At 51.7% G+C, this 24,157-nt stretch overlaps 2 protein-coding genes and 1 long non-coding RNA gene across 11 annotated transcripts in view; 1 reads left to right on the top strand and 2 right to left on the bottom strand.

Moving 5' to 3' along the window:
* Positions 1 to 11,129: 11,129 nt before the first annotated feature.
* Positions 11,130 to 12,768, bottom strand: LOC129027843 (uncharacterized). The gene is made up of 2 exons (XR_008498713.2): positions 12,636 to 12,768; positions 11,130 to 11,364 (listed from the first exon to the last, which is right to left on the bottom strand). It is a non-coding gene; the product is annotated as an uncharacterized LOC129027843 (long non-coding RNA).
* On the top strand, positions 12,636 to 22,924 carry ZNF687 (zinc finger protein 687). Of its 6 annotated transcripts, none has more exons than XM_054474099.2 (9): positions 12,636 to 13,172; positions 17,323 to 19,451; positions 19,573 to 19,751; positions 20,140 to 20,316; positions 20,427 to 20,589; positions 20,726 to 21,055; positions 21,170 to 21,282; positions 21,481 to 21,622; positions 21,759 to 22,924. In XM_054474099.2, the coding sequence occupies exons 1-9, from the start codon at positions 13,163 to 13,165 to the stop codon at positions 22,251 to 22,253; spliced, it is 3,738 nt and encodes a 1,245-aa protein (XP_054330074.1). In that variant the 5' UTR covers positions 12,636 to 13,162; the 3' UTR covers positions 22,254 to 22,924. The 6 variants fall into 6 exon arrangements, with proteins under 6 accessions (XP_054330074.1, XP_063519528.1, XP_054330077.1 ...); XM_063663458.1 differs by having other exon boundaries at positions 12,684 to 12,801; XM_063663450.1 differs by lacking the exon at positions 12,636 to 13,172 and adding an exon at positions 13,393 to 13,503.
* Positions 22,925 to 23,153: 229 nt separating this feature from the next.
* Positions 23,154 to 24,157, bottom strand: part of PI4KB (phosphatidylinositol 4-kinase beta) — a 36,882-nt gene continuing 35,878 nt past the window's right edge. For all 4 annotated transcript variants that reach the window (XM_054474107.1, XM_054474106.2, XM_054474109.2 and 1 more), the window contains one exon: positions 23,154 to 24,056. In XM_054474107.1, the coding sequence (XP_054330082.1) occupies positions 23,875 to 24,056 (182 nt within the window). In that variant the 3' untranslated portion in view covers positions 23,154 to 23,874. The remainder of the gene's footprint in view (positions 24,057 to 24,157) is intronic.

Raw genomic sequence — 24,157 nt, 5'->3', positions numbered from 1 at the left:
AGTGGCATGATCATAGCTTACCGCAACCTTGACCTCCCGGGCTTAAGCAATCCTCCCACCTCAGCCTCTCAAGTAGCTGAGACCCACAGGCATGCACCACCATGCCCGGCTTATTTATTTATTCATTCATTCCATGAACCAGCTAATTTAATAAATTTAAAAATTTTATTTTTAATTAATTATTTATTTTGAGACAGAGTCTCCTTTGTTGCCCAGGCTGGAATGCGGTAGTTCAATCTTGGCTCACTGCAACCTCTGCCTCCCAGGTTCAAGCAATTCTCCCTGCCTCAGCCTCCTGAGTAGCCAGATTACAGGTGCCTGCCACCACGCCCGGCTAATTTTTGTATTTTTTAGTAGAGACAGGGTTTTGCCATGCTGGCCAGGCTGGTCTTGGATACTCTTACTTGACTACTTACTTGCAGTAATAATTATGAATCGATTTGGAATTGCATTTATGTTTATAATACAGACTAGAAGTAACAGAGACTTAAACAAGATGGAAGTTAATTTTTCTCTCAAGGTAATGAAATCTGGATGCAGGCAGCCCAGGGCTCATCTAGTGTCCCCAGGAATTCATCAGGTTCCCAGGCTGCTCTGCATCCTTAAAGACCTGTGTTTTTCCCCCTGCTCTGCCATCCTTAAAGGCCTGTGTTTGGCTGGGCACAGTGGCTCATGCCTGTAGTTCTAGCTACTCGCAAGGCTAAGGTGGGAGGATCTGGGAGGATCCCTTGAGCCTGGGAGGTTGAGGCTGCAGTGAGCCGCGAACGTGCCGCAGCATTCCAGCCTGGGTGACACAGGGAGAACCTGCCCCCCCCCCAAAAAAAAAGGCTTTGGCTTTCTCAATTTGCCTGAAAAATCACAAGATCACAAGATCCTTCAACCATCAGGCAGGCCTGTGTTCTAGACAGGAAATAGGAAGGGGAGAGGAGAAAATGATTGAAAGAATTAAAGGGAGCATATGCCAGCTGCTTGACCTTCTTTAATTTTAACTTTCTGGTGTTCTCCTTGTCTCCCTGTCTCTACAGAGACAAAAAATAACAACAATAATAATAATAATTAGCTGGGCATTGTGGCATGCACCACTAGTCCTAGTTACTCAGGAGGCCAAGGTGGGAGGGACTGCTTAAGCCAAGGAATTTGAGGCTGCAGTGGGCTATGATGATGTCAGTGCACTCCAGCCTGGGCAACACAGTGAGACCCTGTCTCAAAAAAATAAAAAAGTTTGAGGGGGCCGGGCGCGGTGGCTCACGACTATAATTCCAGCACTTTGGGAGGCCGAGGCGGGCGGATCACGAGGTCAAGAGATCAAGACCATCCTGGCCAACATGGTGAAACCCCATCTCTACTAAAAATACAAAAATTAGCTGGGTGTGGTGGCGCCCGTGCCTGTAGTCCCGGCTACCCAGGAGGCTGAGGCAGAAGAATCACTTGAACCGAAGAGGTGGAGGTTGCAGTGAGCCAAGATGGCGCCACTGCACTCCAGCCTGGTGACAGAGTGAGACTCCGTCTCAAAAAAAAAAAAAAAAAGTTTGAAGCTGAATTATTAAGAACATACAGGTTTATAATTATTGTATCTTCCTAGTGAATTGAAACATAACAATGTAGTAACTCTTTATGACTAGTTAATACTTTTAGTCTTAAATTTTATTTAATCTAATATTAATACAGCTATACCAACTCTGTTTTGTGGTTAGTGTTTCCCTGGCGTATATATGTTTTTTCTATTCTTTTATTTTTAACCCCTCTAGTTCTTTTTCTTTTTTCTTTTCAATTTTTTTTTTTTTTTTTTTTTTGAGACAGAGTCTCACTCTGTCACCCAGGCTGGAATGCAGTGGCGTGATCCCGGCTCACTGCAGCCTCTGCCTCCCAGGTTCAAGTGATTCTCCTGCCTCAGCCTCCTGAGTAGCTGGGATTACAGGTGTCCGCCACCACACCCGGCTAATTTTGTATTTTTAGTAGAGACAGGGTTTCACCATGGTAGCCAGGCTGGTCTCGAACTCCTGACCTCAGCGGATCCACCCGCCTTGGCCTCCCAAAGCGCTGGGATTACAGGCATGAGCCACCGCACCCAACCAAGCCTCCACTTTTCTTTGAGAAAGAAATAACAATTCTAGCCCACCCCGCCCAGCTAATTTTTGTATTTTTTAGTACAGATGGGGTTTCAATATGTTGGCCAGGCTGGTCTCGAACTCCTGACCTCAAGTAATCTGCCCAACTTGGCCTCCCAAAGTGTTGGGATTACAGGCATGAGCCACCACACCTGGCCAGATGTTATCACTAGTGTCTCATATAAGCAATGTTGATTTAGCTTTACCCACAAATTTGCTAATCTTTTTCTCACCAATTAATGCTTCACAAACCTTCATTCTGGGATAATTTTTATTTTTCTGGAAGTAAATCCTATAGCTCTTTTTTTTTTTTTTTTGAGACAGAGTCTTTGTCACCCAAGCTGGAACGCAGTGGCACAATCTTGGCTCATTGCAACCTGCAACCTCTGCCTTCTGGGTTCAAGCGATTCTCTTGCCTCAGTCTCCTGAGTAGCTGGAACCACAGGTGTGCACCACCACACCCAGCTAATTTTTTTGTATTTTTAGTAGAGACGGGTTTCACTATGTTGGCCAGGCTGGTCTCGAACTCCTGGCCCCAATTGATCCGCCTGCCTCAGCCTCCCCAAAGTGCTGGGATTACAGGTGTGAGCCACCACACCTGGCCTAAATCCTATAGTTCTTTTAGTGAAGATATGTTGGTAGTAAACTTTCTCAGCTTTTGTTTGTGTAAAATGTCCTTGTTTCATCTTCATACATAAATATATTAGATATAGAATTCTGAATTGGTGAATATATTCTCCCAGCACATTGATGACATAATTCTACTGTTGGGCTTTTACTGTTGCTGTACAGAAGTCAGATATCAATCTAATTGCTATTTTTACTTTTATTTTTATTTTTTGAGACGGAGTCTCGCTCTGTCACCCAGGCTGGAGTGCAGTGGCACCATCTTGGCTCAATACAACCTCCACCTCCCAGGTTCAAGTGATTCTCTTGCCTCAGCCTCCCAAGTAGCTGGGACTATAGGCGCATGTCACCACGCCCAGCCTCTAATTGCTATTTCTTTGTAAGTTTTTTTTCCCTGAGCTGACAGATGATTACAATATCTTATCTTTGTTTCTGATGTTCTACACTTTCAGTATAATGTGTCTGGGTATAGATTTATTTTCATATGTCGTGCTTGGGATTTGTTGGGATTCCTGAAACTGAGGACTAATGTCTCATCAATTTCATAGTACTATTAGCCACTAACTCTTTTTTGAGAGTTGGGGTCTTGCTCTGTTGCCCAGGCTGGAGTGCAGTGATACAATCATGGTTCACTGTAGCCTCCAACTCCTGGGCTCAAGCAGTCCTCCCACTTCAGCCTCTCGAGTAGCTGAGATTACAAGCACATTGCACTGTGCTTTGCCTTTTTTTCTTTTGAAGTGATGTCAAACTTACATGAAAGTTGCAAGTATAGTCCAAAAGACTTTTTTTTCCCCCTGAATCATCTGAGGGTAAGTTGCCAACTTAATTGCTCATTATCCCTGAATACTTTAGTGTACATTTCCTAGAAAAAAAAAAAAGACATTCCATTACATAACTAGAAGACAATCACACAAATCAGAAAATTAACACTGTTATATTATTACCATCTAATCCTCAGATTTACCAACTAGCCCAATAATGGCACTTATAGCAAAGAAAGAAAAAAATTCAGTTTAGAATCTCATGTTGCATTTAGTTGTCATGTCTTTCTAAACTCCTTTAACTCAGAAGAGTTCCTGATCTTTCCTTGATTTTTATGACCCTGACACTTTATTTATTTTTATTTATTTATTTTTTTTTTGAGACGGAGTCTCGCTCTGTCGCCCGGGCTGGAGTGCAGTGGCGCGATTCTGGCTCACTGCAACCTCTGCCTCCCGGGTTCACGCCATTCTCCTGCCTCAGCCTCCTGAGTAGCTGGGACTACAGGCTCCCGCCACCGTGACTAGCTAATATTTTTGTATTTTTAGTAGAGATGGAGTTTCACCGTGTTAACCAGGATGGTCTTGATCTCCTGACCTCGTGATCCGCCCGCCTTGGCCTCCCAAAGTGCTGGGATTACAGACGTGAGCCACCGCGCCTGGCCTATTTATTTTTGAGACAGTCTTGCTCTGTTGCCCAGGCTGGAGTGCAGTGGCACCATCTTGGCTCACTGAAACCTCCATCTCCTGGGTTCAGGTGATTCTCCTGCCTCAGCCTCCTGAGTAGCTGGGATTACAGGCATCTGTCACCATGTCCAGCTATTTTCTGTATTTTTAGTAGAGTCAGTGTTTCACCATGTTGGCCAGTCTGGTCTCGAACTGCTGGCCTCAGATGATCTGCCCGCCTTGGTCTCCCAAAGTGCTGGGATTACAGGAGTGAGCCACTGTGCCCAGCCAGACCCTGACACTTTAGAACATTACAGGCCAGTTATTTATTTATTTATCTATTTTTTATTTTTTTTTATGACGGACTCCTGCTGTGCTGCCCAGGCTGAAGTATAGTGGCGTGGTCTTGGCTCACTGCAACCTCTGCCTCCTGGGTTCATGTGATTCTCCTGCCTCAGCCTTCTGAGTAGCTGGGAATACAGGTGCCTGCCACCATGCCCAGCTAATTTTTGTATTTTTAGTAGAGCCACGGTTTCACCATGTTGGCCAGGCTGGTCTCAAACTCCTGATCCGCCTGCCTTGGATTCCCAGAGTGCTGGGATTACAGGCATAAGCCTGTAAAACAACTGGCCCAGGCCAGTTATTTTGAATTGCCCCTTAATCTGGATTTGTCTGATGTCAGATTCAGGTTATGCATCGTTGGCAGGGATAGCACAATGATGTTGTTATTCTTGTTCAGATGGCACACGGTTTTAATTTGTTTCATTTTTTCATAATAATAAGGGGTGAGTGGCCAGGGTACAGATAAAATAATATTGGCCCTGATTTGATAATTGCTGGAGTTGGCTGATGATTACCTGGAGGCTCATTATACTTTTCTGTTTACTTTTATGGTTTAAAATTTTTCAGAATATTGAAATATTTTTTAAAATCTGAAGTGAAGATATTTAAAATATTTTATCTAGCATATTAAGGCACACTGGTACCAAGTGGGATTTCAGTTTTATTCCATTTACTATAATGCTGGGAAGGGATGATCTTAAAATTAAAAAAATATATGTATACAGTCTAGGCTCAGCCCATGGGACCATAGTTTGTAGTCTTTGTCCTAGAAAATGAAAGAGTATGGGCTGGGAACAGTGGCTCATGCCTGTAATCCTAGGCTGAGACAGGAGGATAGCTTGAGCCCAGGAGTTTGAGACAGCCTGGGCAACATAAGGAGACCTTGTCTCTACAAATCATATATATATATATACACACACACACATACATATTTTAATTAGCTGGATGTGGTCACACACACCTGTAGTCCCAGCTACTCAGAAGACTGAGCGGGACAATTGCTTGAGTCCAGGAGTTCAAGGTTATAGTGAGCTATGATCATACCACTGAACTCCAGCCTGGGTGACAGAGCAAGATCCTGTTTGTTAAATAAATTTTAAAAATAGGCCAGGTGGGCCGGGCGTGGTGTCTCATGCCTGTAATCCCAGCACTTTGGGACGCTGAGGTGGGTGGATCACCTGAGGTCAGAAGTTCGAGACCAACCTGACCAACATAGTGAAACCCTATCTCTACCAAAAATACAAAATTAGCCGGGCATGATGGTGCATGCCTGTAATCCCAGCTACTTGGGAGGCTGAGGCAGGAGAATTGCTTGAACCTGGGAAGCGGAGGTTGCAGTGAGCCGAGATCACACCATTGCACTCCAGCCTGGGCAACAAGAGTGAAACTCCATCTTTAAGTAAATAAATAAATATAAAAATAGGGTAGATGTGGTGGCTAATCTCTACCAAAAATAAAAAAAATTAGCTGGGCGTGGTGGTGCATGCCTGTAGTCCCAGCTATTCGGGAGACTGAAGTGGGAGGATCACACGAGCCCAGGAGCTCAAGGCTGCAGTAAGCCGAGATTGCACCACTGTGCTCCAGCCTGGGTGGCAGAGTGAGACCCTCTCTCAAAAAAAAAAAAAAAAGCCAGGCATGGTGGCTCACGCCTGTAATCCCAGCACTTTGGGTGGCCAAGGTAGGCAGATCACGAGGTCAGGAGTTCGAGATCAGCCTGGCCAGTATGGTAAACTCCGTCTCTACTAAAACACACACACACAAAATTAGCCAGATGTGGTAGTGGGTGCCTGTAATCCCAGCTACTCGGGAAGCTGAGACAGAAGAATCGCTTGAACCCGAGAGGTGGAGGTTGCAGTGAGCTGAGACTGTGCTACTGCACTCCAGCCTGGGTGACAGAGCAAGACTCGGTCTCAAAAAAAAAAAATCATCATCATCATCAAGAATGAGGATAGGAGTAGTATAGGACAGAGTGGGGTGAGGCAGAAGATGGCTGCAACAAGGAGAGGTGGTGGGTGCTATTAACAGAAGGTGCTGCGCCATTAATCTGGGGGTATGTGTGTCTGTGTGTGCATCTCCAAAGATTCCTCCTACTAGCGAGGTGCAGTGGCTCACATCTGTAGCCCCAGCTACTTGGGAGGCTGAGGTGGGTGGATCACTTGAGCCCAGGCGGTTGAGGCTGCAGTGAGCCGTGATTGCACCACTGCACTCCAGCCTGGGTGACAGAGCAAGACCTTGTTTAAAAAAAAAAAAAAAGTGTGTGTGAGTGTGTGTGCGTGTATATATATATATATATATATATATATATATATATATATATATATATATTCCTCTTACTCTTTCCCAGGCAATGGTTACCACAATTCTGCTGCTATCCCATTGATTTACTTTGCCTGTTCTTGAACTTTATTTATTATTTTTATTTTATTTTATTTTTTTGAGATGGAGTCTTGCTCTGTCGCCCGGGCTGGAGTGCAGTGGCGTGATCTCGGCTCACTGCAACTTCTGCCACCTGGGTTCAAGCGATTCTCCTGCCTCGGCCTCCCAAGTAGCTGGGATTACAGATGCGTGCCACCATGCCTGGCTAATTTTTGTGTTTTTAGTAGATACAGGGTTTCAGGATCTTAGCCAGGCTGGTCTTGAACTTCTGACCTTGTGATCCACCTGTCTCAGCCTCCCAAAGTGCTGGGATTACAGGTGTGAGCCACCACACCTGGCTTGAAATTTATATAAATGGAATCATACTATATATTTATTTTATATATATATATATAATCATACTCTGTATGTGAAGTTCAAGAATTTTTTTTTTTTTGAGTTGGAGTGTCACTCTTGTTGCCCAGGCTGGAGCGCAATGGCACAATCTTGGCTCACCACAACCTCCGCCTCCCAGGTTCAAGTGATTCTCCTACCTCAGCCTCCCGAGTAGCTGGGATTACAGGCGTGCACCACTACGCCCGGCTAATTTTGGTATTTTTAGTAGAGACAGAATTTCTCCATGTTGGTCAGGCTGGTCTCGAACTCCTTACCTCAGGTGATCCACCGGCCTTGGCCTCCCAAAATGCTGGGATTACAGGCGTGAGCCACTGCACCCGGCCCATTCCTGTTGATTTAAATATCCAGGTAAATGAATCTTCAAGGCCACTGGCATCTCAGTCTCTTGATCTCCCCTTCTAGTCCATTCCTCTCTCCTGAATGCCTATTTCCTACCTTTTTTCTCCTCAAATTCCTAGTTTCTTCATCATCCTCACTCTTAGAGAGTGATCTTGATTTTTTAGTCCTATGAAGAGTTTGACAACACGTGTTCTTGTTTCTTATACCACTGGACAACAGAAGCAACAAAGAGATATCCCACAGCTCCCCAGCTCCCTCGACCCATGCCCGCTCACTCTGCCTTCTCTCCCAATTATTATTCGGGAACTGTCCCTGCCCCTGTGTAAGGCAATTCCTCTGTTTGTGAGCTTGACCCTGTCACTCACCTTCTGAAGAACATGACTCCAGAAACTTTCCTTATCGCTCTGCTACAACTTCGGTTTTTCCTGCCTACAGGATCCTCCCCACCCGTGTACTAACATACAACTTCTTCATCTTCAAATAGTCCTTTCCTTGGGCCAGTAGAACCTGATGAGAAAAAAATATAACTATTAAAAGAAATAGTCCTTTCTTGGTCGCTCTTTTTCCTCTAGTTACCATCTTTTTTCTCCTTCCTTCCTTTGAAAGAGTTTTATAGTGACTTTTCTTTTTTCCTCCTCCATTCTTGTGAACCCATTCCATGCAGGCTTTTGTCCCCACCATTCCATCAACTCTCTCCTCATCATGATCACCAGTGACCTCCGTTTTGCTTTAATCCATTGGTCAATTCTCAGGTTTCATCCTATTTGATATTTTAGTGGCATCTGACTATCATTCTTTCTTCCTCTTTCTTGAGATACTTTTTAAATTTAGCTTGAAGGTTACAACACTCTCCTGGTTCCATCCTTCCTCTTTGCTGTTCTTCTCATCTCCTTGACCTTTTAACTTCGGAGTTTCCCATACCTCAATCCTCCCTTGGTGATCTCATTCATTCTGACCTGGGTTTTAAATACTATCTATAAGCTGATGACACCTACATTTTGTATCTCCACTTGGATGTGTAATACCTCAACATGACTAAAACTGAGCTACCGACCTAATCCCTAAAACCTGCATCTCCTGTAGTCTTCTCAGCTCAAGAAATGGGGCAACATCATGCTTCTACTTCCTCAGCCTCCAAGCTTTGGAGTCTTTTTCTTTCTCCCACACCCCACTTTCAACCCTTTTAAAACATAATTCAGGCCACCATGTCATCTGTCTCCTTTTGATGGCTTTCTAACCCACGCTGAGAAAATGTCAAAGACCTTCCCATAGCTTCCAAAGCATCCCATGACCCAATTCACTCCTCCCACCCCCTCTGGAACACACTCCCCACCTGAGGACCTTGTACTTGTTCTTTCTTCCTGGAATGTTCTTGTCCCAGATAGCTGCATGGCTCACTCCCTCATCTCCTTCGGACCTTTACTTAACCACCATCTTCTCGAAAAGGCCTTTATTGTCCACCCTATCTAAAATTGCAACCCTCCCACACTTGCTGTCATCTTTCCTTGCTTTGTTTTTGTTTTTGTTTTTTTTTGAGACGGAGTCTTGCTCTGTCGCCCAGGCTGGAGTGCCGTGGTGCGATCTCGGCTCAATGCAACTTCTGCCTCCCGGGTTCAAGCGATTCTCCTGCCTCAGCCTCCCAAATAGCTGGGACTATAGGCGTGTACCACCACGCCCAGCTAATTTGTTGTATTTTTAGTAGAGATGGGGTTTCACTGTGTTAGCCAGGATGGTCTCGATCTCCTGACCTCATGGTCCACCTGCCTCGGCCTCCCAAAGTGCTGGGATTACAGGCATGAGCCACTGCACCCAGCCGCCTGCTTTGTTTTTTAATTGTTTTTGTTTTTAAATCAATACTTTATTTTTTACAGCATTTTTAGGTTTACAGAAAAATTGAGCACAAATGGGAGTTCCCACACATCCTCTCTCTCCAGTTTCCCCTATTATTATTATTATTTTGAGACAAGGTCTTGGTCTTTTGCCCAGGTTGGGGTGTAGTGGTGTGATTACAGCTCACTGTAACCTTGACCTCCAGGGCTCAGGTGATTCTCCCTCCTCAGCCTCCCAAGTAGCTGGGACCACAGGTATGCACCACCATGCCATGCTACTTAAAAAAAGGTTTTTTTGTAGAGATGGGGTCTCTCCATGTTGCTCAGGTTACTCTATTATTTATTAATATCTTGCATTGGTGTGGTACATTTGTTACAATTGATGAACCAATATGGATACATTATTATTAAGAGACAGGGTCTCACTTTGTTGCCCAGGCTGGAGTGCGGCAGCAGGATCGTAGCTCACTGCAGCCTCAAACTTCTGGGCTCAAGGGACTCTCCTGCTTCAGCCTCTTGAGTAGTTGGAACTACAGGTGTGTGCCACTGTACTCGGCTAATTTTTCACATTTTTTGTTGATCCTCCCGCTTTGGCCTCCCAAAGTTCAGGGATTACATGTGTGAGCCACCATGCCCACTGGGTTCACTCTTTGTGTTGTACACTCCATGGCTTTTTGACAAATGAATAATGCCACGTATCCACTATTACAGTATCACACAGAATAGTTTCAGTGTTCTAAGGGTCCCCTGTGCTCCATTTATTTATTCATCTCTCTCCCTCCACCTGAACCCTCGGCAACCAACCACTGATCTTTTTACTCTCTATAGTTTTGCCTTTTCTAGAATGTCACATAGCTGGAATCATACAGCATGCAACCTTTTCAGATTGGCTTCTTTCACTTAGTCATATGCATTGAAGATTCCTCTGTCTTTGCATGGCTTGATAGCTCTATTTTATTCCTTGGCAGCTATCATTTCTAATATTTATTGTTTGTCTTCTCTTTAGGAATGTGTGTTTTATGACAGGGCTTCTTGTCTGCTTTGTTCATTGCTACATCTCCAGTACCTGAAATAGTACCTCCTTCCATGGTTGTGGTAAGGACTACATGAGTTATTAATAATATGTTTATTAATAAAATAAAGTTTTTCTTTGTGTGTGTGTGTTTTTGAGACAGGGTCTCGCTCTGTCTCCCAGGTTGGAGTGCAGTGGTGCGATTCCGGCTCACGGCAGTTTTGACTTCCTGGGCTCAAGCGATCCTTCCATCCTAGCCTCCCCAGCAGCTGGGATCACAGGCGCCTGCCAACACCCCTGGCTAATTTTTTTTCCCAAATATTCTGTAGAGGCAGAGTCCTGCTATGTTGCACAGGCTAGTCTCGAACTCCAGGGCTCAAGCGAGCTACCCACCTAGACTTCTCAAAGTGCTGGGATTACAGGCGTGAGCCTCCCATAATATTATGTGTATATGAGTAGTAATTGTTATTCCGCATAGGGAGACCAGAAGAGGAGGTGGAAATGGAATGCCGGTTGGTTACATCGGGTTAGGGACCTTTAATTAGTTGCTCAGAGAAGGAAGAGCACCTGAGCTGGAGCAACTGGGAGCAAATGCAGGCGGACGGAGCACACAGGATGCAAGGCTCCGGGAGAAAGGACACACTAATCCCAACTGCTAGTTACTTTACAAAGCGTGTTTACATTCTAAACTCATTTAATTCTCACAAAAATAATATTGTCAGGTGGATATTATAATCCCCGTTTTACTCATGAGAAAACAGGATCTGGGAGGTTGAGTGACTTGCCCATTGCGACCATAGGGCAGGTGGTGGCTCCAGGATTCCCATCCAGAAGTTCTAATTCATACTTCAAACGAGCTCGGAAACTCTCCGGGCGCGCCGGGGAGTCCTGGTTCCGGTGTCCTGGGACTCCTAGGCAGGGTAACAAAACCACTTTTAAAAACTTTGCCAGGCGCGGTGGGTCACATCTGTAATCCCAGCACTTTGGGAGGCCGAGGCGGGTGAATGATTTGAGGTCAGGAGTTCGAGACCAGCCTGGCCAATATGGTGAAACCCCGTCACTACTAAAAATACAAAAATGGCCGGCCGCGGTGGCTCACGCCTGTAATCCCAGCACTTTGGGAGGCCCAGGCGGGCAGATCACGAGGTCAGGAGATCGAGACCCTCCTGGCTAACACGGTGAAACCCCGTCTCTACTAAAAACACAAAAAATTAGCCGGGCATTGTGGAGAGCGCCTGTAGTCCCAGCTACTCGGGAGGCTGAGGCAGGAGAATGGCGTGAACCCGGGAGGCGGAGCTTGCAGTGAGCCGAGATCGCGCCACTGCACTCCAGCCTGGGCGACACAGCGAGACTCCGTCTCAAAAAAAACAAAAACAAAAACAAAAATTGGCCAGGCGGGTAGTGTCGCACACCTGTAATCCCAGCTGGTCGGGAGGCTGAGGCAGGAGAATTGCTTGAGCCTGGGAGGCTGAGGTTGCAGTGAGCCGAGATCCCGCCACTGCACTGACAGAATGAGGCCCCGTCACAAAAAATAAAAAATAAAAAACATCGCCAAGGCAGGGAACAGTGGCTCACGTCTGTAGGATCGCTTGAGACCAGCCTGGGCAACATGGCAAAACCCTGTCTCTACAAAAAATAAAAAAGTTACCCGGGCGATTTGGCGCTCACTTGTAGTCCCAGCTACTCAGGAGGCTGACGCGGGAGGATCACTGGAGCCTGGGAGGTTGAGGCTGCAGTCAGCCGTGATCGCGCCACTGTGCTCCCGCCTGGGCAACAGAGTGAGGCTCTGCCTCAAAAAAATTAATTAAAAAAATTAAAAACCACGCCGTTAACGAGCTGCTGCGTGCGCGAGGTGGCACGCTGGATTTGCAGACGAATTCTGCCAGTGAGTGCTATTAGAGCATCAAAGAGATTCATTTTCCGAGCGACTCCTCCCTTTCCCCCGCCTCCAGAGGGCGTGGCAACAAAGCGCGGGAAAACTCGACCTTGACCCCACCCCCACTCCATGCTGGGGGCGGGGAAAAGGGAAGCCCTTAAATGGGAAATGGAGCTGGCGGTCCCCCCCAGCCCATACTTAGGTCGCCTATCAGTTGCCCCTTTAAGGCCTCTTTGGAAATGGCCCAGGCCACGCCAGCACTCCTACGTCACCTCCCCCGCTTCCGGTCCGGGAGCCCTTCCCAACCTTTAGGTCCCGATTCCTTCCACGCTCCAAATCCCGTGCCCCGTCCACGCCCTCCCGCAGAGGGAGGAGCGACGGGTTACGCTGTCGCCCAGGAGCTGGCCCGCGCGAGGACCCCATCCATCAGATTATATGGCGATTTAGACGGTGGGAAGACCGCGAGGAAATGGTCAGCGGATGACGTAATGTTTGGGGTGGCGTCCCATTCTGTAACTTCTGCACGGCATCAGTGACACGGGTTTAGCTTGAAACAGCGCAAAAGGACCTACACTTCCGTGCTCCACTCCGACTCAATGCGGTTCTGCTCTCAGTGCCCACCACACAGAAGCTGGGTTCCTTACGTTCGCGAAAGTGAACTGCAGCTTCAAGCTTCGAGCGGCCAGTAGGGAGCGAGGGGCGGAGACGCACCTGGGTGCTCCCCCCTCCAGTAGGAAAGCCGGGAAGCAGGCTGGCTTCTTTCTAAGCGACAGTGGCGGAGGCCAATCGTTTACGAGACTTGCAGATGGGGCAGACGGACCCCGGCGCAGCCAATGGGGAGAGGTATCTTCACAGGGCCTCGGCCCCTTGCCCAATGAGCATAAGAGGACTGTGCGGGGCTAGTTCCGAGCGGCAGTATTTAGGGCCAACCCAGTGCGGGGCTGGGAGGGACACAGGGCTGAGCGACGGGGGCAAGGGCCAGTGGGGAGTGCCAAAACGGGCAGCCCAGACCTGGAGCGCGGAGGGAGGAGAGGGAGTGGGGAGGCCGAACCGGAGAGAAGCAGGAAGTAGCGGCGGCCGCGGGGAGGGCGGCGGTGGCGGCAGCGGCTGGAGGCGGGTAGAGACCGCCGGGTCTCGGCCCGCACCAGGAGCGGAACAAGTAAGCGTGCCTAGGGTAAATACCCGCCCTTGGCTCCGCCCCCTGGGGGGGGCGGGTAAATACCCCCGCCCCTCCCCCACTTGGTCAACTACCCCCTTCTCCGCGCCGCCCCCTGGGGCGGCTTCTAGGAAGGCCCAGACACCGCCTCCATCCATTGGGGCGGATGGGCGAAACTCCTGGCCTGTTGAAAGCACAGTCCCTAGCCGGGTAAACCCCCAGGAGGGTCGAGAACCCCAGGTCCTGGCGCCCCCGGCTCGAGAGGCACCCGAAGTGCGGCCCGGAGATTGGAGGCTGCGGGATGTCGCGACCTAAAATGGTGTCCGTTCCCGGGGATGGGGGCGGGGGAACTGGGCCAGGCCGGAGCTGAACCTGCACCCCGACTGGGTGCGGGTCAGCGCCCGGGCAAGACTCAGGCTTGCGCCCCCGGCCCCCTGCACACCCCCCGATCAGTCTCCAGTCTTTAGCGAGCCTCCGGGAGTGCGCGGCGGGAGGAGGCTCCGCTGCGCCCGGAGGGGAGGGGACGAGGTCCGAGTTGGGACGGACCCCAGCTAGAGAGCTGAGAGTCGCGCAGAGACCGTCCCCTCTCTCCTCCCCTCTTTTCAGCTCCCCACCCCATCCTGTGTAGTCCTGGGTCCCCAGGTGCTGCGCAGCAGCTCCCAAAGGGCCTGGCCTGGCTGAGGCCCGGCCTTCGCTTCGCACGCCGGTGCGAGTGAGAGAAGCGCCGCGCGCCTCAGTTTCCCTTGTAGTTTCTCTTGTGTACACCCCGCCCCCTCCTCGAAACCCAGGACTTGCTCCCCGCGCCGGCCCTCGGCAGATGGCAGGGACTTAATTCCGCCCGCTGCCCAGCTTGGCCTCAACCTAATCTCCGCCAGCCCCTCGCCCTCCTCTGCGCTGCAGGCCTTGGGCCCGGGCAAAGGTCAGTGGAGCCCCCACTCGACCTGGGCCTGTTCAGCCTCTTCCTGTTCAGCCTCTTTGGCTTTTGGGGAACCACAGAGGGAAAGGGGGCGGGGGAGATAGGAGCCCTAGAGACAGGGCTCAGCAGTCGCAGGAAGGCCTGATCCTCCTTGGCCTTGAGCTCGGCGGGTTGCTTGGTCGACTGTCTGGGTGGGTGGCCATCGGATGACCTCTAAGTCACTGGGACACCCAAGAGGGAGGTGGCTGGCGGGTGAGTTCGCAGGTGTTTTCTCCTAGTCCCCGCTGGTCTTCGCTGTACCAGTCCACTTTTCTGAGTACCTGAGTGGAAGGTAGCTCAGGCCTCTGGTCAGGAGGGAACCAGGCTTAGGAGCCAGGCTTATAGAGACAAGCGTTTTTGCTTAAACCCAGATTCTGCAGAATTGAATAGGGTGGGGGTGAGGGAAGGACTCCCCCTTTGGTTTTGCTGCCACCCCAACCTTGGTCCCAGCAATCCCCGCTGCCACATGCTGGGACTGTCTCTAGTTACAGTCTGAAGACTGGAGAGAGGTGGGAGAACTGGCTGGGAAATGGTCTGCAACCTGGGCAGGGAATGGATAGAGATAGACTCTTTAGTTGCTTCTTCGTAGATACAGAAACACTCATGGGGAGACACTGGTAGGGGACAGACCTGGGTCTCCCACAAACTCTGAGCTGGCCTGCTTGTTGGATTAGTGCCACATAATTCTTGTGGGATTTTTAATTTTATTTTTTTGCACTCGGCCAGGTTGAGGCTAGGTGAAACTTCCTGGGCTACTGTTGCCACAGGAAAATGGAAAGGGTGAGGAGTTTAAGTTAGGGGATGGAATGGGGTGAGGAGCTCGGAGCAGAAATGGTGGGTGAGGGGTGAGGGAACCTGGCTTTTCCCCACTGTGGCAGCTGTGCTGGAGAAGTGTGTATGTATCCTGGGAGTTTTAGCCTCGAGAGAGCAAGATGGGGAGGGGTGGAGAAGGAAGGGCTGGCTAGGGGAGGGCCAGGCACTCTGGGGAAGGTAGTGAGCGAGCAGCAGGTGTTTGTGACAGGAGAGGCCTAGGCTGGGGCCCTTATGACCAGGCTGCCATCACCATTTTCCCCTCTGTCTCTTCTCTTTGTCTCTTTCTGTTCCTGTGTCTTATTCTTTCCATCTTGGTCTCTTGGGTAATTTCCTTGAGTCCTTTTCTCCTTGCTGACCAAGCTAGATCTCCAGGTGCCAGTGATGGCCCAGGTGCCCTAGACTTGATCCTGCATGACCCCTGACTCTTGCCTCCGACCCCAGCCCTAGAGTTCCAGTGCTTATTCCTTTCCAGCTCCTCCTTGACCTGACATGTCCTTGCTTGGTTCATCTGGAATAGTAAATCATATTCTCGGTGTGATTCTTACATTAGCAATTTCGTATCATGCTCAGAATAACCCTATGATACATAGATCACTTGTGCTCTCTGTCTTGTCTTTTTTTTTTTTGAGACAGGGTATCACTCTGTCACCCAGGCTGGAGTGCAGTGGCATGGCCCATCACAGCCTCGACCTCCCGGGCTCAGGGGATCCTCCCATGTCAGCTGGGAGGCGTAGCTGGGACTACAGGCACGTGCCATCATGCCTGGGGAGTTTCACCATGTTGCCCAGGGTGGTCTTGAACTCCTGGGCCCAAGTGATTGGCCTCCCAAAGTGCTGGGATTACAGATGTGAGCCACCACACCCGGCCATTTGTATCCTCTTTGAAACAGCAAAAGTAAGGCACTGAAGAAGCTTGCTTGTACTGCAGGCCCCTGATAAAACTGAACGAGGATCATTTCTTAAGTCTTGGCTTACGGCATTGTCCCTTTGTACACGTAGCCTTTCAGATTTCTGTGGACCCCAGAAGATCCGTGAAGAATATGAATTGATTCCATATGGACATGAATGAGCCCTTAAACCTAGAGCATCATGTACATCATCCTCCTTAATAATAGTATCGATTATTTGGTTCTATGCTGGGGACAGGAGGGGATGAGATGGTTTCCACCAGAATGGTCCCTGAGCTCTATTACCCTTCCCTGTTCCCTGTATTTTTTTTTTTTTCTTCTGAGACGGAGTCTTGCTCTGTCGCCCAGGTGGGAGTGCAGTGGCACGATCTGAGCTCACTGCAAGCTCCACCTCCCGGGTTCAAGCAATTCTTCTGCCTCAGCCTCCTGAGTAGCTGGGACTACAGGTGCGTGGTGCCATGCCTAGCTAGTTTTTGTATTTTTAGTAGAGACGGGGTTTCACTATCTTGGCCAGGATGGTCTTGATCTGACCTCGTGATCCGCCCGCCTCTGCCTCCCCAAGTGCTGGGATTACAGGCGTGAGCCACCGTGCCCAGCCCCCTGTATTTCTTTTTTTTGAGACAGGGTCTCGTTCTGTCCAGGCTGGAGTGCAGTGGCGTGATCTTGGCTCATTGAAACCTCAACCTCATGGGTTCAGGCGATTCTCCTGCCTCAGCCTCCTTTGTAGCTGCGATTACAGGCATGTACCATCACACCTGTCTAGTTTTTTGTATTTTTAGTAGAGACAAGGTTTCACCATGTTGGCCAGGCTGGTCTCAAACTCCTGACCTCAAGTGATCCATCTGCCTCAGCCTCCTAAAACGCTGGGATTACAAGCATGAGCCACCGCACCTGGCCCCTTCCCTGTATTTCTAAGAACTCTCTTTTCCCCTGCTTTCTCTGGATTTTGGAGCCCACCAAGGTATGGACACTAACCCTCTTCTGATTTTAGGGTTTGGCAAACCTAGCAGCTCTGTAGGGATTCATGCTGTGGCGGAGGTGTACCTAAGTTGGAGTGTATGTGGGTTCTGAGAGAGGATAAATATGGAGATGCTGAGGGAAGAGCTCCAGGATCTCTCTTCTAGACATGTCAGTTTCTCCTCCTCATTCCTGTTTTCATCAGGTCTGGGACCTGCCGATATGGGGGATATGAAGACCCCTGATTTTGATGACCTCCTTGCTGCCTTTGACATCCCTGACATTGATGCGAATGAAGCCATCCATTCTGGGCCAGAAGAAAATGAGGGGCCAGGAGGCCCAGGGAAGCCAGAACCAGGTGTGGGAAGTGAATCTGAAGACACAGCAGCAGCCTCTGCTGGGGATGGCCCTGGAGTTCCAGCCCAGGCCTCTGACCATGACCTGCCACCGCCAGACATTTCTGTAGTCAGTGTCATTGTCAAGAACACTGTGTGTCCTGAGCAGTCTGAGGTCCTGGCTGGAGGCTCAGCAGGAGATGGGGCCCGGGCTGCTGGGGTAACTAAGGAAGGGTCTGTGGGGCCTCATCAAATGCAGAATGGTTTTGGGAGCCCTGAACCTTCCCTCCCAGGAACTCCCCACTCTCCTGCTCCTCCCAGTGGGGGCTCCTGGAAAGAAAAAGGCATGGAAGGCAAAACTCCCTTGGACCTGTTTGCTCATTTTGGCCCTGAGCCAGGGGACCACCCGGATCCCCTGCCTCCCTCTGCACCCTCTCCCCCTCAGGAGGGGGCTATGACCCCACCTCCTTTCCCCTCTTCCTTTGAGCTGGCCCAGGAGAATGGCCCAGGCATGCAGCCACCCATTTCTTCCCCACCACTGGGGGCCTTGAAGCAGGAGAGCTGCAGCCCCCATCATCCCCAGGTCCTAGCCCAACAAGGCTCAGGCTCCAGCCCTGAGGCCACGGACATCCCTGCCAGTGCCTCACCTCCCCCAGTTGCTGGGGTGTCCTTCTTCAAGCAGTCTCCAGAGCACCAGAGCCCTCTTGCCTCCCCCAAAGTGCCCGTCTGTCAGCCCTTGAAGGAAGAAGAAGATGAGGGGCCAGTGGACAAGTCTTCCCCAGGAAGTCCCCAGAGTCCCTCTAGTGGGGCCGAGGCTGCAGATGAGGACAGCAATGACTCCCCTGCCTCCAGCTCCTCTAGGCCTCTTAAGGTGCGGATCAAGACCATTAAAACATCCTGCGGGAATATCACAAGGACTGTAACTCGGGTCCCCTCAGATCCTGATCCACCTGCCCCCTTGGCTGAGGGGGCCTTCTTGGCTGAGGCTAGCCTCTTGAAGTTGTCCCCTGCAACACCTACTTCTGAGGGTCCAAAGGTGGTGAGCGTACAGTTGGGTGATGGTACAAGGCTGAAAGGCACTGTGCTGCCTGTGGCCACCATCCAGAACGCCAGTACTGCCATGCTGATGGCAGCCAGTGTGGCCCGCAAGGCTGTGGTGCTGCCTGGGGGGACTGCCACCAGCCCTAAGATGATTGCTAAGAATGTGCTAGGCCTGGTGCCCCAAGCCCTGCCTAAGGCTGACGGGCGGGCAGGGCTGGGGACTGGGGGACAGAAGGTGAATGGTGCCTCGGTGGTGATGGTGCAACCTTCAAAGACAGCTACTGGGCCAAGTACAGGGGGCGGCACAGTGATATCACGGACCCAGTCCAGCCTGGTGGAGGCCTTCAACAAGATCCTCAACAGCAAGAACCTGCTCCCTGCCTATAGGCCAAACCTGAGCCCACCAGCTGAGGCTGGGCTGGCCCTGCCTCCCACCGGCTACCGCTGCCTGGAGTGTGGGGATGCCTTCTCATTGGAGAAGAGCCTGGCACGGCACTATGACCGCCGGAGCATGCGCATCGAGGTCACCTGCAACCACTGCGCCCGCCGCCTGGTCTTCTTCAACAAGTGCAGCCTGCTCCTGCATGCACGTGAACACAAGGACAAGGGGCTCGTCATGCAGTGCTCACATTTGGTCATGAGGCCTGTAGCCCTTGACCAGATGGTGGGGCAGCCGGACATCACACCCCTGCTGCCTGTAGCTGTCCCACCTGTCTCTGGACCTCTGGCCTTGCCTGTCTTGGGCAAGGGTGAGGGGGCCATCACCTCCTCTGCCATTACTACAGTTGCTGCTGAGGCCCCTGTCCTGCCGCTCTCCACAGAGCCGCCTGCTGCCCCTGCCACCTCTGCTTACACATGCTTTCGCTGCCTGGAGTGCAAGGAACAGTGCCGGGACAAGGCTGGCATGGCAGCTCACTTCCAGCAGCTCGGTCCCCCTGCCCCTGGGGCCACCAGCAATGTGAGTCACCTTTCACAGCCCTTCTGTGGGGACAGGATCTAGGAAGGCATTGGGGGCTTGGTTAGAAGTAATGGAGACAGGACACTCCTCACCAACTTTCCTTGTTTAACCCACTCGACAGGTGTGCCCAACCTGCCCCATGATGCTCCCCAATCGCTGCAGCTTCAGCGCCCACCAGCGCATGCATAAGAATCGACCCCCCCACGTCTGTCCTGAGTGTGGGGGCAACTTCCTGCAAGCCAATTTTCAGACCCATCTCCGGGAGGCCTGTCTGCACGTCTCTCGCCGTGTAGGATACAGGTGCCTCGGACCCTTCCTCCATAGAACTGTAGGGTTTCGTGTGTCCTAGCCTCAGCCTCAGATGGCCTTTGAAGGTCCCCCATCTTCCCTGCTATATCCCTCAGCCCTGTTGTTTTGGCAAACTCAACCCTGAGATAGTACGTCCTGCCTTCCCGTTGTCACCCATGGAGATGGAGGGAAGCAGGGCCACCTCTGGAGCTCCAGCTCTCCCTCGGCAGCCTCCCTTGGGGAACAGCCTCTGCACCTCTCTCCTTTCTCCACCTTGCTCATACTCCACTACTGATTTCCTTCTTGTAGTCTACCCAGTCCCAGAAAATAAATGTATGGTCCCGGGGTGGGCACAGGGATGCCTCCCACCTCACCACAGGGCCTCCTGCTTCCTCCCTAGGTGCCCCAGCTGTTCAGTGGTGTTTGGGGGTGTGAACTCCATCAAGTCCCACATCCAGACGTCGCACTGCGAGGTTTTCCACAAGTGCCCCATCTGCCCCATGGCCTTCAAGTCTGGGCCAAGTGCCCATGCCCACCTCTACTCCCAGCATCCCAGCTTCCAAACTCAGCAGGCCAAGTGAGGCCCGGGGGAGGGATGCGCCGGGCCACGGAGGGAGGGCTGGTGGGGCGCAGGCGGGGAGGGGCTGCACTCAACCCTGCCTGATGTCTGCACTGTCCTCACCTCAGGCTGATCTACAAGTGCGCCATGTGCGACACAGTCTTCACTCATAAACCCCTCCTCTCCTCACACTTCGACCAGCACTTGCTGCCCCAGCGTGTCAGTGTCTTTAAGTGCCCGTCTTGTCCTCTGCTCTTTGCCCAAAAAAGGACCATGCTGGAACATCTCAAGGTACAGGAGCAGAGGGGTGGGGGATGGGTGCTTAGCTGTACTGACCTGGGGCTGGGGCCACATACTTCAGAAGTGGGGGGCTTTGGCACAGCCAGGCCCTCCCCCACAACAGCACCTCCCTTGTCTCCTCTCACAGAACACCCATCAGTCTGGGCGCTTGGAGGAGACTGCTGGGAAAGGGGCCGGGGGTACCCTGCTGACCCCCAAGACTGAGCCTGAGGAGCTGGCTGTTTCTCAGGGAGGGGCAGCCCCTGCTACTGAGGAGTCGTCTTCATCTTCAGAAGAGGAGGAAGTACCCAGCTCCCCTGAGCCCCCCCGTCCAGCCAAACGGCCTCGGCGGGAACTAGGGAGCAAAGGCCTCAAGGGTGGGGGTGGGGGGCCTGGAGGCTGGACCTGTGGCCTGTGTCACTCCTGGTTCCCTGAGCGTGATGAATACGTGGCCCACATGAAGAAGGAGCATGGCAAGGTGAGTGGGCCCCAAGGGGAGTACCATGGGCTGGGGGCAGCATTGGGACTGCCAGTGTGACAGTGGGGATGGGGTCCTGGAGCCTGGCTCTGACATCTACCCTTGCTCTCCTAGTCAGTGAAAAAGTTTCCCTGTCGCCTGTGTGAGCGCTCCTTCTGCTCTGCCCCCAGCCTGAGGCGCCATGTCAGAGTTAATCACGAGGGCATCAAGCGAGTTTACCCCTGCAGGTAAGTCTTGCTCCCCGCTTCCTCTTCCTGCCCAGCACGTGACTCTCCCTACATGCCAAAGTACCTTTGCACCTGTGACGTGTCTTAAGTAGCCTGATGGTTGGGGTTTCCGTCTGCTCCGGCAGCCCCCTCCTCGGAAGCAAGGGCCCTGGCCTTCGGGCTTTGCCCCTGCTGCCATCCTGTACTCTCCCATTTCAGGTATTGCACAGAGGGAAAACGCACCTTCAGCAGCCGCCTGATCCTAGAGAAACATGTCCAGGTCCGGCACGGCTTGCAGCTTGGGGCCCAGTCCCCTGGCCGGGGGACCACCTTGGCTCGGGGTTCCAGTGCCAGAGCCCAGGTAGGCAGAGGCCCGGCCTGCTGTGCTAGAGAGTGGGAAACTGGAAGGTAGAGACCATGGCCTCAGGAAGCGAGTGTGGGGGTGCCAGGGACAGTGGGGGTGGTGGTAAGGCCCAGTTTCTTCCACTTTTCTTCAGGGGCCAGGTCGGAAACGCCGCCAGTCTTCTGACTCTTGCAGTGAGGAGCCTGACAGCACAACACCGCCAGCCAAGTCCCCCAGGGGCGGACCTGGATCTGGAGGCCATGGCCCCCTGCGCTACCGGAGCAGCGGCTCCACAGAACAGAGCCTCATGGTGGGGTTGAGGGTGGAGGATGGTGCCCAGCAGTGCCTCGACTGTGGCTTGTGCTTTGCCTCCCCTGGCTCCCTGAGCCGGCACCGTTTCATCAGCCACAAGAAGAGACGGGGTTTGGGTAAAGCCAGTGCCCTGGGGCTGGGGGATGGGGAGGAAGAGGCCCCTCCATCAAGGTCTGACCCTGATGGTGGAGACTCTCCCCTGCCTGCTTCTGGAGGCCCGCTGACCTGTAAGGTCTGTGGCAAGAGCTGCGACAGCCCTCTCAACCTCAAGACCCACTTCCGCACGCACGGCATGGCGTTCATCAGGGCTCGGCAGGGGGCTATTGGGGACAACTAGTCTCCGAGCCTGGGACTAACCAGCCCCTTCCTCTTGGAGCTTGGTTTTCCCTGCTGCTGCCTGATCCCTGGGCTGGGGAGTTTCATTAACATTAACATTTTGTTAATTCCTGTCTCTCCACCCTGAAGAAGAGCATTTGAGCATTATTCTAGTTATTTGCAACCTCCCTTTGGGTTTGGCCCTGGAGTCCTAGTAAAGTGGACCCTCCATTTCTCCTTTCTGAGCCCAACACTAATTAATTTTATGCTCCTGCTGCAGAACCCCCAGTGTGGGCCTGGGGGTGGGAGGATGGGACTTAGGTATGCCTGCTAGACAGGTTCAGTGAAGGACTGATGGGGATGTTATGGATGGACACACCCCTCCACAATTCCTTCAGGCATGGACTGGAACTTTCCTCCTCTGGGCCGGGCCCTGCCCTAGTGCCCCCCGCCCCCCAACCCCAACTCACTGGCACTCTAGCCCCCTACCCCTGCAGTGCCTTTCACTTCTTTTTTTCCCCCAGAAATCCAGGGTGGGGGTTGGTAGGGATGAGTCCTGTCAAGGGGGCCACAGGAGAGGAGGGGACAGGCTCTCAGGAATCCTTTATTCTTGTAGTAATAATAATACTAACAAACAGTGGGGGAACTAGGGAGAAAACCAGACCATTAAAACTGTTTGTGGTCGAATCTCCATTCAGGACTATCTTTTTCTGTGACTTGGACAATGTGGACTTGAAGCGGGTGAGAGAACATGGAAGGCCCTTCCTTCTCAGGGAAGAGGTGGTGGTGACCAAGACAGGCAGGGAAAAAGCAAACCTCTTTCTATGTGGTGCCTTTTGTATCTTGGACACTGAGGCATCTGTTCATACCTCATCACCCATCTCCCCCTGCACTCCCCCAGAAAACCTGGAAATGACACAAGTGGCTAACTAAGGACTTTATTTCAAACAAAAATTACAAATAAAAAATTGAGAGCTCTTTTCCCTGGGTTTGGGGAAGGAGTCAGGGTAGGGAATTCCCCATGGCTAGGCCAGTACCCTCAGTACACGGGAGGGCTGTGGGAATTCCCTTCCTTGCCCATGATGGGGAACCTCAGCAAGTGCAGGGCCCACGCAGCGCCCGCCAGCAAGGGGAGCTTGGGCCAGGGGTCGATCCCTGGGAGGGGTAGGTCCCTGGGAGGGGTAGAGCTGGGCAGCAGCATGGCCAGTGGCCAACCACAGGATCAAGTCCTAAGTACCGAGAACCTACTCTTCCCCGCTTCCTGGGCCCCAGAACGGAGTAAGAGGATGGCCTGTGGAAAGAACCTCTCAGAGACCCCTACAAGGAGAAGAAAGGCCCCGGTGTCCCTCACATTTGTCGCTTCTGTTTTCTGGAAGGCAGTGAGTCCTGGAGTCAGTCTCGTGGTAATACTGACACAGAGCAGGAGGGGCAGGGAAGCCCCAACAAGTCTGGACCCCACAGCTGGCTCTCCCACCCCCCAGCAAGCTCTCACAGTTACCACATGATCCTTCGTGTTTCTTGCCTTCCATTTCCCTTGGGTGGATGGTCGGGTAGGTGGGGTTTCCTGGTTTGGGGTTTCTCAGACAAGGGCCCTCTGGGGAGGGTGCCCTGGACCCCCCACCACTCCTGGGCCGAGGAGCGTGTCACATGATGCCGTTGGTGAGGTACTGGAAGCCGTCATAGAGTTTGGTGGTGATAGACCGCATACTGCCATCCACCATCTGCTCCACCAGCAGCTGCAGCTGCTCCTCAGTCATGCTCATGTGGAACCTCTCTTTGAGGTTTCGAATGGTGCTGGAGCCATGGAAGCAAGGAAGCTGAGAACCTGGGGGAAGCAGTGGGAGTTCAGGGTCATGGATGGACAGGAGGGAGGGGCAGTTGTATCAGCCACAGCAAATACAGAGCTGGGGCATCTGAAGTGCCCTT

This window comes from Pongo pygmaeus, chromosome 1, assembly GCF_028885625.2.
Source record: "Pongo pygmaeus isolate AG05252 chromosome 1, NHGRI_mPonPyg2-v2.0_pri, whole genome shotgun sequence".
Lineage (NCBI taxonomy): Eukaryota > Metazoa > Chordata > Mammalia > Primates > Hominidae > Pongo > Pongo pygmaeus.
The sequence above is the reverse complement of the archived record's forward strand: the minus strand, read 5'-3'. Positions and strand labels throughout refer to the sequence as shown.

Coding starts and splice junctions, on each gene's coding strand:
- ZNF687 (XM_054474099.2), top strand. Junction 19,452..19,572: donor CCCCTGGGGCCACCAGCAAT/GTGAGTCACCTT, acceptor CCCACTCGACAG/GTGTGCCCAACCTGCCCCAT. Junction 21,056..21,169: donor TGAAGAAGGAGCATGGCAAG/GTGAGTGGGCCC, acceptor TTGCTCTCCTAG/TCAGTGAAAAAGTTTCCCTG.